Source organism: Capricornis sumatraensis, chromosome 1 (assembly GCF_032405125.1).
Source record: "Capricornis sumatraensis isolate serow.1 chromosome 1, serow.2, whole genome shotgun sequence".
Classification (NCBI taxonomy): domain Eukaryota; kingdom Metazoa; phylum Chordata; class Mammalia; order Artiodactyla; family Bovidae; genus Capricornis; species Capricornis sumatraensis.
In genome coordinates this window covers 94,830,663-94,847,885 of record NC_091069.1, presented here as the reverse complement: position 1 = coordinate 94,847,885, position 17,223 = coordinate 94,830,663, and the positions used below count along the sequence as shown (strand labels likewise).

The following is a 17,223-nucleotide window of genomic DNA, read 5'->3' as shown; positions in this document are numbered from 1 at the left end:
CTCTCCTGTGCAGTTGCCTCTTCTGCTCTGTTGGTGACTGTGAGGCACCGCCCTGCCTTCTCACACCTTTAGGCACAAAGTCCACGCCACCCGCTGGCGCCTGGCTGGGTGTTCCCTGGGCCAGGTGGCCAAGCCATCAGCCCTCCCCAATCCAGTTTGTTTTGCTATGTATTTGTGGAGCACCTCCAGGCCAGTGTTGGTGCTAGGACCTGGGGGAGAGCAGGGGAGAGGCTGGAGGAGGGTGCTGCCCCCGGGAATCCCCAGAATCCTCCACGACAGTGAAAATACATGATGCTGTGGGAGAGCAGAGGGAGGAGTCCCCTGACCAGAAGCTGGGAGTCTGGAAGAGGTTTCTCACCTGAGACCAAGGGATGCGCAAGGATTAGTGAGAACAGGGCGCTGGGAAGGGGCGGAGGAAAAACATCCTAAGCACAGAGAGAATGGCCCCTAGAGGAAGATGGTCCCTAGAGGAAGGGACGTGCCAATGTGCTGGTCAGCAGCCTGCCACATGGAGAGGGGGCAGAGGTGCCAAGAGAGGCAGCCCCTTGGCCAGACGTCCTGGTGCGGGGGCCCTGGAGTGACGCAGTTGCAGTGCTGGCTACACAAGGTCTATCAGGAGTCTGTGTTGCCGGCTGAGGTAGTCGGGAGCAGCCATCAGCAGACAGGGCAGGGCCGGATCTCCTTATTCCTGAGCGAAGTGCTGCCCTCTGGCTGTGGCACCGAGGACCCCGCTGGTGTGACCTGACATGCCCCTCTCTAGGGTGGTGGTGGGGGTCCTCGCACCCTGGCAGCTCCTCATGGACCAGAGGAGTCCAGCCTCCAGGCCCTTCCTGACCCCGTGTCTGCTCCCAGCCCAAGCTCCCCTCCAGCCTGGCTTTTCCTCCTGGGACTCTTTCCAGTTTTCAAGAGTTGGGAAATGAGGCCATGTTTCCTCTCTTTGTTCCCTTCAAAAGCTTAAAGCTGCCTGTCCTGTTTTCTGGGCCTGCTTTGTTTTCTATCCCGAAAGCTCTCATGTGCCTCCAGGCAGCTGGGAGGCCAGGAGGGTTGGTGGGGTGGGGGGGGGTTTGCTTGCACTAGCTGGGGGAGGGTGGGGGTACCCTGCACTAGCTGGGGGAGGGTGGGGGTACCCTGCACTAGCTTGGGGGAGGGTGGGGGTACCCTGCACTAGCTGGGGGAGGGTGGGGGTACCCTGCACTAGCTGGAGGAGGGTGGGGGTACCCTGCACTAGCTGGGGGAGGGTGGGGGTACCCTGCACTAGCTGGGGGAGGGTGGGGGTACCCTGCACTAGCTGGGGGAGGGTGGGGGTACCCTGCACTAGCTGGGGGAGGGTGGGGGTACCCTGCACTAGCTGGGGGAGGGTGGGGGTACCCTGCACTAGCTGGGGGAGGGTGGGGGTACCCTGCACTAGCTGGGGGAGGGTGGGGGTACCCTGCACTAGCTGGAGGAGGGTGGGGGTACCCTGCACTAGCTGGGGGAGGGTGGGGGTACCCTGCACTAGCTGGGGGAGGGTGGGGGGTACCCTGCATTAGCTGGAGGAGTGTGCAGGTAGCCTGCACTAGCTGGGGGAGGGTGCGGGTACCCTGCACTAGCTAGGGGAGGGTGGGGGGTACCCTGCACTAGCTGGGGGAGGGTGGAGGGACCCTGCACTAGCTGGGGGAGGGTGGAGGGACCCTGCACTAGCTGCTCCTCCCTGTTCTGGCTCCAGTTGGTGATGCCTGCGGCTTCCCTCTGGAGGCTGGCAGCACATTGCTCTAGGTGTGAGTCCACGGCCCAGCCCCCCTCCCCACGCCCCAGTCCCCCTCCCCACGCCCTCCCGGCTCCCCAGACATCAGGACTGGGCTCTGCTGCAGCTCTCACAGTACCTCCTGGACCTTGTCTACAGAGCCCTGGCCCCCACCAGCCTCCACGGCCACAGCAAGAGCGGGTAGGTAGTGACATACCAGCTCAGGATCTGGGGAGCTTCAGGGATCAGAAATTCACAAAGTCCCCATCCCTGGTTCAGGCTGGCCCTGCTCAAGGGTCATGCCGGTGCTGTCTGAAGAGGCTGAGGATGGTTCTTGACCTCGGTCTGGACGGTGGCCTGTGTGCTCTTGGATTCTGTGCCTCCCCTGATGTCCTTTTGCAGGTGTGTGAGTCAGAAGCCTGTGGCTGTGTGCTGATGCCTATGGACCTGACGCAATGTCTGGGCACCACTGGGTATCTTATGCACTAATTTGTTCCCTAATCTGCCCTCCAGTTACAATATCCCACCAGGGGGCTACAAGCAGATTGAGAATTTATTCACACGTGATGGCCTTGGTTAGTGGGTGGCTGATATCTCCTCCAGAGACTGTTAACTTGTTGAAAGGTTGCTGTACCAATGAACAGTTAGTCCTAAGGATAAAATAAAAATAAGTACAATTCACTCTTTGGACTTGACAGGTATATATTTGATGTGCTAGGAACCCTAATAAAGACTGCAGCTATCGTTAAACAACAAAGCCATAGATGAGAGCAAAAACGTGAGCCCAGGCAGCTAAGTTTCTGAGTGTTTGCTGTGTTGTGTGCTTTGTGTATGCTGGGGCTTTGCTGGGATGGTTTGGTATGGATGGAGATGGGTGGGGTTCAATATGGAAGACCCCCATGGTAATGAGTCACCACTCACTGTGAGCTCACCAAGGGCTAGGAGCCATGCTGAATATTTGCACTTTATATGTATTCTCTCAATTAATCTTCACAGAAGCCTTGTTTGGTTGATGCCTATATTGATCCCATTTTACAGGCAAGAAAACTGAGGCTCAGAGAGATTACAAACTTATCTCAGGTTACATAACTAATGTGTGGTGGGACAGGGACACTGGACCTGGAAGATCCAATGCCCATTTTTCACTCACTGTCTGAAGACAGATTTGGAAGGGAAGGTGATACTCTGGAGTGAAATGTGTGTGCTAACAGGCAGAGTGAGGGGGTGGGGTAGAAGTGCCATCAGAGGGGCTTGGCATGTGTGCAGGTCTCATAGCCCCAGTCACACAGGGCGGTTAACCCTGTCAGGCCAGGCTGTGGGCATCTGTGGGGCACCTGGTACATGGAGGTGCAGTGGCAGGTGGGCACTGGGAGGTTCCTGCCCTCATGCAGCCAGCTCCCACGCAGGCGCACACGTAAGGGAGTGGCTGGAGGCAGGAGTTAGGCTGCGGTAGAAGGAATGCAGCGGTGAGAGACTCCTGAGAACACAGGTGCTGAGGAAAGGCTTCATGGAGGACACAAGCGATTGGACGTAGAATGTAGAGACCCAAGGCATGAGAAGGACGTCCCTGTAAGTTGCAGACGAAGGCTGAGAAGAAGAGTGGAGAGAGAGAGAGGGACAGAAGATGAGAGAGGAAGCTGGGAAGTTTCAGGCCAGATTGTGAGTTTCTGGAACCCAGAAGAGATGCTGGTTGTGTTGTCCTGGAGTGAGGGGGGAGCAGGACAGTGGAACTGTGGCTGGATCCTTCTGTACCAGGTATATGGGGAGGGAAAAGTGCTGAAAGGAAACCAGCCTGGGAGCGACTGGGGTGGTCGGAAGTGAGGGGGCAGGGAGCCACTGTTGGCTTCTGAATGGCGGTTCTGGTCCATCATTCCACATCCCCAGAGGCTGGGAACCAGCCCGCCTTCCTTGGTGCCTGCTCAGCACCCAGCACAGTGTATTGGTTGCCCAGGGGTCCCGTGAAGGATGGGTTCTGCCTGCAACCTGCCAAGGAGAAAGGGCAGCTGAGATGTGAGAGATCCTGCCCATCTCCTCCCCTGGCAGAGCAGAAATGGGGTCAGCTGTGTTTGAGTTTTGCTGAAAATAGCAGAGAAGATGCCAGAGAGTTAAAAATTCTTGCACCCTGAATCTTCTCTGGGTATCAGCAGGATTGTCTATCAGAAGCTTGACTGACATCCCCCCCCCACCCCACTTGCCCTGACCCCTGGCCTTTGGGATCCTGATCAGCACCCAGCACCTCTGGGGCAGCTACAAGCTGACCCTTATTATTAACACAAAACAGGCAAGTGATCAGCATTAGCTGAAGCATTTGTATGATATGCTGGAAGTGGTACTGGGTGCTGTATAGCATCTCCGGGCTGGGTCTTGCAGTGGCCTCCTGGGTGGTCTTCCTGTTCTTCCTGGGCTCCCTCTGCCCACTCCCAGTATAGCAATCAGAGTGACCTGTGAAACTGCTCCAGGGTTTGTTCCTCTGCCTCAGGGTTTCTCAGACTCAGCACGATTGGCATTTGGGGCTGGGTAATTCTTTGTTGTGGGGGCTGTCCTGTGCACTGTAGGACGTTTAGCAACACCCCTGGTCTACCCACTGTGTGCTAATGGTACCCCTTCCCAATTCATGATAACCAGCCATTTCCTAATGGCCCCTGGGTGGAAAATTGCCCTCCTGTTAAGGACCACTCTATAGTAAAAACTCAGAGTAAAAGCCACAGTCCTCAGCACAAACTGCAAAGCCCCGATTCCTCTCTGATCTTATTTCCTACTGCTCTTGCCTTCATTCAGCCCACTTCAGTCACCCAGGCCTCCTTGCTGGCCCTCAGATAGGCTGGGGAGGTCCACTCTGCCTCAGGGTCTTTGCACTGGCTGTTCTGCTGGACAGAAAAATCTCCTACCAGGCATTTGCATGGCTTACTCCCTCCAGGTATTTTCTCCAAAGCCATCTCAATGAAAACTACCCTGACCACCTTACTAAACATCATCCTACTTGAGAATCTGTCCAGGGAAAGAAAAGTTGGGGGGGCAAAAGAAGGAGCCAGTAGAACCAGAGGCAGGACAAGAGATGGAATTTTAGGGGGCCGTGGCCGGCGAAGGGATCCGACTAGAGGCGCTTCTGGGGGTGGAGGATGCAGCCTCAGTGTCTCCCCCGCCCCGCTTCCATCCCAGCTCCAGCCTAGCCTTTACCTTTCTGTCCCCCCTGTGACAGAAGCTGTGACCCTGGTCATGTCATCGTGTTCCTGAATGTTCCCCATCCTTCACCCCCTCCTTTCATGAGGACCTCACTATAATAAATTTTTAAAAATCCATCCTTGCTGCCAGCACACTCTCCCTACCCTTACTCTGCTCTGCTTTCTCTTGTTTCTTGAAGTACTCATCCTTCTCGCATGTGAGCAAATTTACTTTTCATTATTTTTTTGTTTATTGTTTGTCTCCACAATCCTGTAAACTCCACAAGACCAGAGATTTTGTGTTTTGTTTTTTTTTTTTTTTTACTGATATATTCTTAGTGCCTAGAGCGGTGCCCAGCACATAATATGGGCTCAATAGATATTTGTTGGATAAATGAATTGTTTTTAATTATCACAATAAGCTTGAAAGTAAGTATTCATATTCCTATATTACAACTGAGGAAATGGAGGCTCAAAAAATTGAGTTGTTTTTGTTTAGTCGCTAAGTTGTGTCCAATCTTTTGCGACCCCATGGACTGTAGCGCACCAGGCTCCTCTGTCCATGGGATTTCCCAGGCAAGAATACTGGAGTGGGTTGCCATTTCCTTTTCCAGCGGATCTTCCTGACCCAGGGCTTGAACCCACATCTCCAAGTAAATTGCCCCAAGTCACATGGCTAGCAAGTGGGAGGTCTGTAATTCCAATTCACAAAAGAGGGTTTGACTAGAGGCTCTAGCCTCTTAATAGAGAGAAGCTATGTGTACATGGAAGTCGTGACTGCTCATGTGTGTTGTGTAGCAGAGTGAGGGGGGATATTTGTCTCCTTTCCTCTGTAGATTGGCCCATCTTTTGCCCCACATAGATTTGCATTTGTACATATTACCTGGGAGTAACCATGGCAACAAAGTTAATGGTGAGAAATAATAGGATTGGCCCAAATGATGAATTAAGAAGATTTCTTATTGTTTCATGAAGGCATCCTCTGCCTTATAGAAGGATCCCTTTCAGGCTCTGTTTAATTACATTGTCGAGGTTGTTTTAAATAGGCTCTGTTGTTGCTGCTTCAGAGGTTTGGAGAAGCAGCTTGGAGAGAGGAGAGGGGAAGGGGAAGGAGTCAGACTGGGGACAAGGCCTGGGCAGTGACTCCTCCATCTGAGGTTTGAGCATAGGAGGTCTCTGCCCTGAGAAGGAGAAGCTTCTCCCCCTGAAGTTTGTTTGGGGCCCACCCTCTGCCCCTTGCTTGGCCTCTGCACTGGGTTCCTGATAGGTTCAAATGGCAACTCAGCTGAGACTTAGGCCATTCTGAAATCAGCAAATGTCTGCATTGGTTGTTCCAGCAACCTTTCTCCCAGGCTGTTTCCCCACGTCCTCTGTGTCCTCATTCTCCAAGCTGAGAAATCAAGAAAGGTCGAAAGTCTCACATCCACACTGGTTGTTGCTGCACCAGTAAATTCCAAGGGATCGGGGCTATGCATTGTAATGTTCAGCCAGAAACACAGAGGGAGGTGACTGAGCCCAAAGGAGACCAGGTCACACTGAGGAATTGTAGCTTAAAATGGAGCTGCTGTGGTGGGCCGGCAAGAAGACGCAGGGGGCACCCTGTTCTAGATTCTCAGTGTGGATGGACTGTCCACCATGTCTCCTTGGCCTCCATCAAGTGCTTTACATTCCAGGGTTTCCTTGCTTGTAACTTGTTTGCAGGGTTGGCTCATTAAACTTCAAATTAGCAACCAGTTCTTGGCTTGTGGGTGATATCTGCTGCCATTTCTGTATCCAGCATTCAACTCATGGGTCCAGCATGTCCCAGGAAAAAACCCAGACTCAAGAAATCAGGCCCGAGTCCTTGTCCTGGGCTCTCTGGAAGCCAGAATTGGCATCATCAGACTGGAAGGGACCTAGGAGAGACTAGCTTCCATCTCCTGTCTCATTAATTAAAAAACCAAAACAATGTAATTCTAAGGAGTGAGGTGACTTGCTCAGGAAGATCAGGCGAGTTAGCGGCTGAGCCAGGCCCCAGGTCTGTGACCTTGACTGTTGTTGGTGCAGCCTGGAGATGGGATGAACCCAAATGAGGTCAGCTCATGACTAGGAAGTCAGTTTAAGATGGAGCTGTCCCTCCCTTCTCACCCCAAAACTTGCTGAGAGAGGAGCACTTCCAGATGCCGTGGGAAGAGCCTCAGCATGACTTAGAGCTCATTCCTTCCTCTCTCCTGTGGAGAGGCTTCCCTGACCTTGTGGGAAGCACTTTCCCCAAACCCCAAATGGGTTACTTGGTTAAGGTTATACTAACTGCTGTAATGAAATGACCTCAGAACACACCAGTTCAAATAAGATAGATGTTTATCTCTTGCCCATGTCATAGTTCAAGTTCCAGGTGGGCAGGTGGCTCTGCTCCACAGGGTCTATCAGGAACCCAGGCTCCTTCCGTCCTGTTTCTCCTCCATCTCCTTGGGTTCTTCCCTCTGCCTGGCCCAGGCTGGGCTGCAGCCACATTGTTGTTCTGGCTCACAGGCAGGTGATAGTAAGTATAGGTTGGGAGGAGCAGCAGCAGCAGCAGCTAGGGAAAGGCACATCTCACCTCCCCTCAGATGCCACTAAGGGCCTCAGTCACATGGATAAGCCTAATTGCAAAGGAGGCTGGGAAATGTAGTGCAGCAGGTCAGCCACCTGCCCTGCAAAGGAGGCTGGGAAATGTAGTGCAGCAGGTCAGCCACCTGCCCACTACCTTTCTATTACTATGACAGAAAAGGACACAGGTTTTGTTAGACCATTAACAGTCTATGCCATAGAGGACTATAAAGAGCTGAAAAGTTGTGCATGTTATTTCTATTTTTCTAATGGTTACTCTTAAGTTTTTAAGAATTATTTTTGGGAAGAACTGTACAAGAAAGATCTTCATGACCTGGATAATCACGATGGTGTGATCACTCACCTAGAGCCAGACATCCTGGAATGTGAAGTCAAGTTGGCCTTAGAAAGCATCACTACAAACAAAGCTAGTGGAGGTGATGGAATTCCAGTTGTGCTACTTCAAATCCTGAAAGATGATGCTGTGAAAGTGCTACATTCAATATGCCAGCAAATTTGGAAAACTCAGCAGTGGCTACAGGACTGGAAAAGGTCAGTTTTCATTCCAATCCCAAAGAAAGGCAATGCCAAAGAATGCTCAAACTACCACACAATTGCACTCATCTCACATGCTAGTAAAGTAATGCTCAAAATTCTCCAAGCCAGGCTTCAGCAATACGTGAACCGTGAACTCCCTGATGTTCAAGCTGGTTTTAGAAAAGGCAGAGGAACCAGAGATTAAATTGCCAACATCTGCTGGATCATGGAAAAAGCAAGAGAGTTCCGAAAAAAACATCTATTTCTGCTTTATTGACTATGCCAAAGCCTTTGACTGTGTGGATCACAATAAACTGTGGAAAATTCTGAAAGAGATGGGAATAGCAGACCACCTGACCTGCCTCTTGAGAACTCTGTATGCAGGTCAGGAAGCAACAGTTAGAACTGGACATGGAACAACAGACTGGTTCCAAATAGAAAAAGGAGTATGTCAAGGCTGTATATTGTCACCCTGCTTATTTAACTTCTATGCAGAGTACATCATGAGAAACGCTGGACTGGAAGAAGCACAAGCTGGAATCAAGATTGCCAGGAGAAATATCAGTAACCTCAGATATGCAGATGACATCACCCTTATGGCAGAAAGTGAAGAGGAACTAAAAAGTCTCTTGATGAAAGTGAAAGAGGACAGTGAAAAAGTTGGCTTAAAGCTCAACATTCAGAAAATTAAGATCATGGCATCCGGTCCCATCACTTCATGGGAAATAGATGGGGAAACAGTGGAAACAGTGTCAGACTTTATTTTTTGGGGGCTCCAAAATCACTGCAGATGGTGACTGCAGCCATGAAATTAAAAGACGCTTACTCCTTGGAAGGAAAGTTATGACCAACCTAGATAGCATATTCAAAAGCAGAGATATTACTTTGCCGACTAAGGTCTGTCTAGTCAAGGCTATGGTTTTTCCTGTGGTCATGTATGGATGTGAGAGTTGGACTGTGAAGAAAGCTGAGTGCTGAAGAATTGATGCTTTTGAACTGTGGTGTTGGAGAAGACTCTTGAGAGTCCCTTGGCCTGCAAGGAGATCCAACCAGTGCATTCTGAAGGAGATCAGCCCTAGGATTTCTTTGGAAGGAATGATGCTAAAGCTGAAACTCCAGTACTTTGGCCACCTCATGCGAAGAGTTGACTCATTGGAAAAGACTTTGATGCTGGGAGGGATTGGGAGCAGGAGGAGAAGGGGACGACTGAGGATGAGATGGCTGGATGGCATCACCGACTCGATGGACGTGAGTCTGAGTGAACTCCGGGAGTTGGTGATGGACAGAGAGGCCTGGCGTGCTGCGATTCATGGGGTCGCAAAGAGTCGGACACGACTGAGCGACTGAACTGACTGACTGACTGAAGAGTTCATGGGGTCGCAAGAATTGAATACAATTTAGTGAGTAAACCACCAACACTGAACAATCTGCTGAATGCTAAAGATGTCAAAAGAAAATAGAATATACAATGTTTCCCTTTCCCTGTCTGCCAGTTTCTCACTTCTCCCTTGAGTAAGGATCAGTTTCTTCTATATCCTGCCAGAGATCATTTGCATACATTCATCCTTTTCCTTTAATGTTATTGATATAATAGTGGTAACTCCAGGGACATTCACTGGAGTAGGGTCATAATAGCAAAAGATGAGATAGTCACAAAAGGACAAATGTTGTATCATTCTACTTATATGAAATATCTAGAGTGGTCCAATTCAAAGAGACAAGAGAGCAGAATGGTAGTTCCCTGGGCCTGAGGGGAGGAGGATTTGGGAGTTAGTAGTTACTGGGTACAGAGTTTCAGTTGAGGAAGGTGAAAAAATTCTGGAGATGGATGGTGGTGATGGCTGTACAACAGTGTGAATGTACTTAATGCCGCTGAACTTCCACTTAAAAATGGTTAAATGGTATAGTTTATTATTTATATTTTACCACAATAAAAGATTGGAAATAGCTTAAAAGTCCAGTATGAAGGTCAAGAAGCAACAGCTAGAACCAGACATGGAAAACAGACTGGTTCCAAATCGGGAAAGGAGTACATCAAGGCTGTATATTGTCACCCTGCTTATATGCAGAGTACATCATGAGAAATACTGAGCTGGATGAAGCACAAGCTGGAATCAAGATTGCCAGGAGAAATATCAATAACCTCAGATATGCAGATGACACCACTCTTATGGCAGAAAGTGAAGAGGAACTGAAGAGCCTTTGATGAAAGTGAAAGAAGAGAGTGAAAAAGCTGGCTTAAAACTCGACATTCAGAAAACTAAGATCATGGCATCCAGTCCCATCACTTCATGGCAAATAGATGGGCAACAATGGAAACAGTGACAGACTTTATTTTCTTGGGCTCCAAAATCACTGCAGATGGTGACTGCAGCCATGAAATTAAAAGACGCTTGCTCCTTGGAAGAAAAGCGATGACCAACCTAGACAGCATATTAAAAAGCAGAGACGTTACTTTGCTGACAAAGATCCATATCGTCAAACTATGGTTTTTCTAGTAGTCACATATGGATATGAGAATTGGACCATAAAGAAAGCTGAGCACAGAATTGATGCTTTTGAACTGTGATGTTGGAGAAGACTCTGGAAAGTCCTTTGGACTGCAAGGATATCAAACCAGTCAATCCTAAAGGAAATCAGTCCTGAATATTCATTGAAAGGACTTATGCTGAAGCTGAAGCTCCAATACTTTGGCCACCTGGTAGAAAGAACTGACTCATTGGAAAAGACCCTTATGCTGGGAAAGATTGAAGGCAGGAGGAGAAGGGGACAACAGAGGATGAGATGGTTGGATGGCGTCAATGACTCAATGGACATGAGTTTCAGCAAGTTCTAGGAGCTGGTGATGGACAGGGAGGCCTGGCGTGCTGCAGTCCACAGGGTTGCAAAGAGTCAAACACGATTGAGCGACTGAACTTAACTGAACTGAATAGGGTGAAGTTTATATGTTCATTCAATGTTTCTGTTAGGAAGAATAAGACTGCTCTCCATGCTCTGATGTAGAAAGATCTCCAGATTATACTAGATGCCTTAAGGGAGAGAACAGTGTGAACTGGTATGCCAGCATTTAGAGATATATGTATAGGGATTTGGATGGGGATTATGGAACCAGACAGCCTGGGTTCAAATCCCAGTGCTATTGTGGGACTTTGGGCAAATCACTGAACCTCTCAGTGCCTCAGTTTCCACATCTATAAAATGGGAGATACACTACCCCCTGCCGCATAGGGTTGTTGAGAAGATTAATAAGTTAATATGTACAAAGCCCTCAGAAAGATGTTTGACACATAGCACTTGTTCACTAAACGTGAATGAATGAATGAAGATGAATGAAGGAATCCAAGTCACAGATCATAACCTGAAGTTCTGGCTCCACCTGCGAGAACTTGGGTGTGGCTGGGCTTTGCTTTTCTCGTCTGTCTTATGGAAACAGTTTTCTGAGTGTGAGGCTCAAATAGATAACAGGGCCATTGCCTCTTATCTGTGGCACTGGCCTGCCCACACCGTGTGTGTGGGTGTCGTTGTGGGGAGGGAATATGTCTGCGAGCTCTGGCCTCCTGGCCTTAGCTGCTGACATCCCTGCTGAACTTCGGCCTTTGCTGCTGAGCCAGCACCTGCCTGAATCTCCCATTGCTGGGTGGGAATGGAGGAGGCAGCCCTTGAACTTGAGGGACACAGATGCAGCCATGGGTAGCAAGTGTTCCTTGGCTAGTCTTCCCGGGGAGGGGGAGAAGGAACAGGTGCTGGGGAAGCGCATCTGCTGCCCAGCATCAAAGGGAGGTTCTGGGACCTCAGGTGACGTCAGCCGAGGTCCTCTTCCTCTTCTCGTGCCTCAGGTCTGGCTGTCACCCTGGCCAGACCCGACGTCAGTCTGCTCCAGAGAACAGGGGGCACACGAGTCTGGAGGCCAGGAGGCCTCCATCTTCGTCCTGCCACCAGGCGTCTGGAACCACAGCTGAGTCACTCAGTCTCTCTGAGATGAGTTGCTCTGTGTGATGTAATCTACTCATGTTGTAGGAATGAAACAACAGAGATGAATTTATTTAGAAATAATTAAGTTCTTTGAAAACTACTGCTCATTTGACTGACTTCCCCTTTATGTCAGGCATTTATGGAGCATGATCTATGGGCCAAGTATTCAGGTATACATACATGTCTCAGGGAACTTCGGTGTTGCTCAGTCTAAGCAAAGTGCTGCAACAAAACCCCATGGACTTGGGGGCTTAGACAGTAAGGTCTGTTTCTCACTCAGGTCGGAGTCCAGTGGCGCCCAGGAGCCCAGCACCTGCCATTGCCCAGGAGCCAGGCCCCTTTCACCGTGTAGCTTTCCTGCCTTCTAGGGCCTCACTGTCCTCCACTGGCTCCTCTGTGGGAGGCGCTGGGGCCGAGCCTGGAAGTGGCAAACTCCATTTCTACCTACAGCCCGTCAGCACCTGGTCGTGTGAGCCCACCTGACCGTGGGGAGGCTGGAAAGCATAGACTTAGCTGTGTACCCAAAGGGAAATGCCAGCTGTTGGGAGCATCAAGCATAGTCCTTACAACAGCCTATTGTTTGATGGAGAAACTGGCATGGAGGCAAAGTAATTTGCCCAGGGTCACACATCCAGTGGGTGATAGGAATGCAGACTGCTGGTTCTAAAGCCTGCTCTTTACACTGTCTTTCAATGTCTTAGATCAGTGTTTTCAGCCCAGGCTGTTCATCAGGCGGGGGATCTTTCTCTTTATTTATAAGAATTATATGAAGACATCTTAGTTGTTTTTTTTTTTAAATAGACTTAGGTTTGCTGTGTGGACGGCTCTGGGAGATGCTGTGGCCGGTACTCAAAGGCAGGACCCTGTTTCAAGGATCTGGGCCATGACCCCACAGGGTGAGGGGACACGGATGTAGGGGATTCTGACTTGGGGTGGAGAGCCTCGAGTGTCAGGATTTTGTGCCCAAGGCCTGGGGTCACACCTGCTTCGGTGCTGGGACTTGGTGGGTTGCGCTTCAGCAAGGCACTCTTTGAGCAACGAGAGATCAACCTATTATCATTTTTTTACTTCTCTCCTGTTATGCTCTCACATACTGTCTTTGGCTAACAGTGATTCTACATTTGGTTTTTCTTTCTTTAGTCCCCTCTGTTCCTCAATTATAATTTAAAAAAAAATCTACTGCCTCTAATCTTTCTGGATATGGAATAGCAGACAATCAAATATGTTTGAAATGTATCTAAAATCAGAGTGATTAGACTGTGAATTAGACTTAAGGACTCGACTGTTGGTAAAAGCATAAACTTTAATACAGATGGTCCTTGACTTACGATGGCTCAACTTACAGTTTACAGACTTGATGATGGTATGAAAATGATATGCATCCAGGGAAACTGTGCTTTGAATTGTGAATATTGATCTTTTCCTAGCTAGCGATGCATGGTCTGATACCCTTGTGATGCTGGACAGACAGTGAGCCGCAGTTCCCAGTCAGCCATGAGATCAAGGGGGGACCTAGCAATATACTTAGAACCATTCTGTACCCACACAGCCAGTATGTTTTTCACTTTCAGTACAGTATGCAATGAATTACATGAGATATTCAGTACTATATTATAAAATAGCCTCTGTGTTAGATGATTTTCTCAACTGTAGGCTAATGTAAGTGTTGTGTGCCCTTTTAAGATGGGCCAGGCTAAGCTATGATGTTTGGTAGGTTTGATGTATTAATATTAAATGCATTTTTGACAATGATAATTTCAACTTACAATGGGTTTATTGGGACATAACCTCATTGTAAGTAGCAGACAATCTGTATGTCAATTATATAACTCTATTATAGCAGCAGCAGCAGTAGCAGCATTCTGCAGCTTAATTTATATCCCAGATGACATTGCCATATAAATGAAGCATAGCTATTCCATTATAAAACTTTAAACATCAGTGCTTACCCGGTCGCCCCTCTTACCTCATACCCTTCTTGATCCAGTAAAGATGCACTGGCCTTTCATTTGCCCACAGTGTACATTTTTACTTGCCGTATTTTCTTGATTCCAAAAGGTTATTTTATCACATATTATCATCTCTTAAATGGGGTGAATCTTTTAACTGATGGACATCATGGTATTATGCCATAGTTTTCTTTCTTAGTGGCACAATTAGTATATCTTAGGATAAATGATGTCTTAGAGTCAATGAAGAGAAGGCAATGGCACCCCACTCCAGTACTCTTGCCTGGAAAATCCCATGGACGGAGGAGCCTGGTAGGCTGCAGTCTACCTGGTAGGCTGCAGGGTCACTATGAGTCAGACACGACTTCACTTTCACTTTTCACTTTCATGCATTGGAGAAGGAAATGGCAACCCGCTCCAGTGTTCTTGCCTGGAGAATCCCAGGGATGGGGGAGCCTGGTGGACTGCCATCTATGGGGTCGCACAGAGTCGGACACAACTGTGGTGACTTAGCAGCAGCAGCAGAGTCAATGAAATACAGTATTTTTTATTATTTGAAGAAATTGACAAATTGTTCTGTTCCTGTAGCCTGTCCCCACACTGCGCTGGAAGAAACAACCTCCTCATTCGTGTGAAAGTGCACAACCTTCTTATAACGATAACAACAATAAGAATAATAATATGTATAAGATTTAGCACTTGTAAAGCATCTACTGTGTGTCCAGCACTGCTCTGGGCACTTTTCATATGCCTCTTCAACAGTGTTAGAGCCCAGCTATTATCCCCATTTTACAGATGAGGAAATTGAGTCTCAGAGGTAGAGGTGGCAAATCCAGGGATCCAGGCAGTCTGTCTAGCTCTGAAAAATTATGCCATGTGGTCTCTTGTGATTCCGGGAGACAGCTGAAGTATCTACCTAATGAAATGAAATGAAGGTACTTAAATGAAAAATATCTTCATTTAAATCAGGGCTTCTTACCTATCTATACCTTAAAATGAACCAGAGAGTGTTAGGAACATGCTGGAAGAATTCTTCAAGTAATTTTACAGCACAGTCAGAGTTGAGATCCCTTGGTTTAAATAGTCTGGGTGAGTTCCCCCAGCTCTGCTCTTCTGGGATCCCTGGCCTTCCTTCCTGGTGATGCCACCTGCCCCCAGTGCAGGGAAGCTGGGACAACCAGGGGCAGCTGGTTGCCTGTAAACAGTCTGAGCCTCTAAAGCCCTTTGAGATGGAGCCCCTGGTTAGAAAATGGGGCTTTGAGACCTTAAACTAATATGTGCTTTTAATTTTTGTTCCTTTTCTTTCTGTTTCTTTTTCTCCCTTCCTCCTTTCCAGCTCTGGAGCGCACAGAAAATCAAGCAGGTAATTCCATTTTGGATTCCTTTCCTTCGTTCCCTTCTGCTGACCTCTGAAACCCTGCCCTGCCCTGCCCCCACCCCACCCCACTCCACCCCACCCCACCCGCTTCCTTCTTGCTCTGCACCCAGGCCTGAATCTCTGAAGACGAGCGCTCAGGTCAGCCTGCCTTTCCCTGGGCCCCCTGAGCTCCTTCCCTGTGGGTTCTCTTCATGAATCCTCCTTGTGTTTCTTGTGCGCATGGCATGGGGGACAGAGGGCCTGCAAGGCAGACATGGTCTGCTCTGCCTGCATTCGGTTTGAGCATTTGTCAGGAGGGGAAGCTCCGCCTGTGGCCCATGTTTGGTTTTTTCTTGCCCCAAATGGTAGGGAGGACTGACCAGCCACAAGGCAAGGGAGGATACAGCTACAGGCCACTGGGGTCTCCCCTGGGGGGGCTCCCTAACCTCCTCCCCCTCTCTTCTCCCACGTCCCTTCTCCCTCCCCAGTTGTCACCTTGTGCCCTGTTCCCTGCTCTTGCCAGGCTATTCTACACCCGGACACCAATGAGAAGATCTTCATGCCTTTTAGAATGTCAGGTAAGCCCTCGGGACCCTCTGGTTCTTCTCAGTTTGGGCCACTCTCGAGGGTCACAGCTGCAAGGGCATCAGATGTTACATCCTGTTGCACATACGGCCACACTTGCACCTGCAAGGTCATTTTGGCTCAGCTGTACAAGACTGGCCAGCCTATGGAGCTTTTGAAATGTGTCTGTCTGTCTTCTCTGCCTGAGCAGTTGGGCTGGAGTCCAGGCATCCACAGGTAAATCTGGTGCCCCCACCCCAGGCTGATACCCCTCTCACTTAGTGGCAGCTTCAGGGTGGCGTTTGTTACGGCAGCCCTGCCTTCCGTGAGTCACTCCTCTCTTACCTGCGCAGGCAGCATGCCTTCCTTCCAAGTCCCGCTCCCTGCTCAGCCCTTTCATGCAGTAAATCCCCAGTCTAACTCCCTTGTCTCTGATCCTACTTTTAACCTGCCCTCTGCATGTACAGGCTGAGTTTGCACCACTGCACACACAGGGAGGCAGATTCCCATTGCACGGAGACCAGAGGGCAGAGGGGGCAATGGGAGAATGTGTCTAAAATCCCTGCCCCCAGGAAGTCCCCACCCTGTGGCCACTAGAGGGACAGCTCTATGTACAGCTTGAAAGTGAAAGTGGCTCAGTCTGTCCAGCTCTTTGCAACCCCATGGACTATACAGTCCATGGAATTCTCCAGGATGGAATACTGGAGTGGGGAGACTTTCCCTTCTCCGGGGACCTTCCCAACCCAGGGATCAAACCCAGGTACCAGCTGAGTCACAAGGGAAGCCCAAGAATACTGGAGTGGGTAGCCTATCCCTTCTCCAGGGGATCTTTCCAACCCAGGAATTGAAGCAGGGCCTCCTGCATTGCAGGCAGATTCTTTAGCAACTGAGCGACGCACAGCTTATGTACAGCTTAGTGGCCTAGAAAGCCCTTGCCTGTACACTGGCTGGGGCCGGCGTGGTTGCCCTGCCTCCAGTTCTGAGAGGCTAAGGTCCTTGTCCAGAGTCACGAAACAGAGGCCAGTCTCACAGCAGGGTGCTGCTGCCTCCTCCACGCCAGTTCCCAGGGTGGTGTGGGGCGGGTGGCAGGGCGGCTGACTGCTGCCTTGGGAAGCCCCACCAGGGGAGGTTCTCAGTCCAGGAGCTGAGTCAGCGTCCCCACCCGCAGAGAGCCCGACCTCATGAGGGTGGGGGAATATAGCCAGCCAGGTGATGTCACTGTGTAAACCAGGGCAGTTAGTGCCTGGTGACCCCGGCCTGGCCGTGAGGAACTCCAAGGCAACGAAGGTTCTTGTAGCCATGGCTGTAGGTGCTCCAAAGTACCTGCACGGGGCCATAGTAGGCTCTCCTGCTGAGAAACTTATCCTGCAATTCTCTCCTTAGTCTTTGGGC

General features: G+C 49.6%; 1 protein-coding gene across 4 annotated transcripts in view; it reads left to right on the top strand.

The window, feature by feature from the left end:
* Positions 1–17,223, top strand: part of SFXN5 (sideroflexin 5) — a 124,621-nt gene that overhangs the window by 25,919 nt on the left and 81,479 nt on the right. For all 4 annotated transcript variants that reach the window (XM_068966139.1, XM_068966152.1, XM_068966146.1 and 1 more), the window contains 2 exons: positions 15,247–15,273; positions 15,791–15,845. In XM_068966139.1, coding sequence (XP_068822240.1) covers positions 15,247–15,273; positions 15,791–15,845 — 82 coding nt within the window. The remainder of the gene's footprint in view (positions 1–15,246; positions 15,274–15,790; positions 15,846–17,223) is intronic.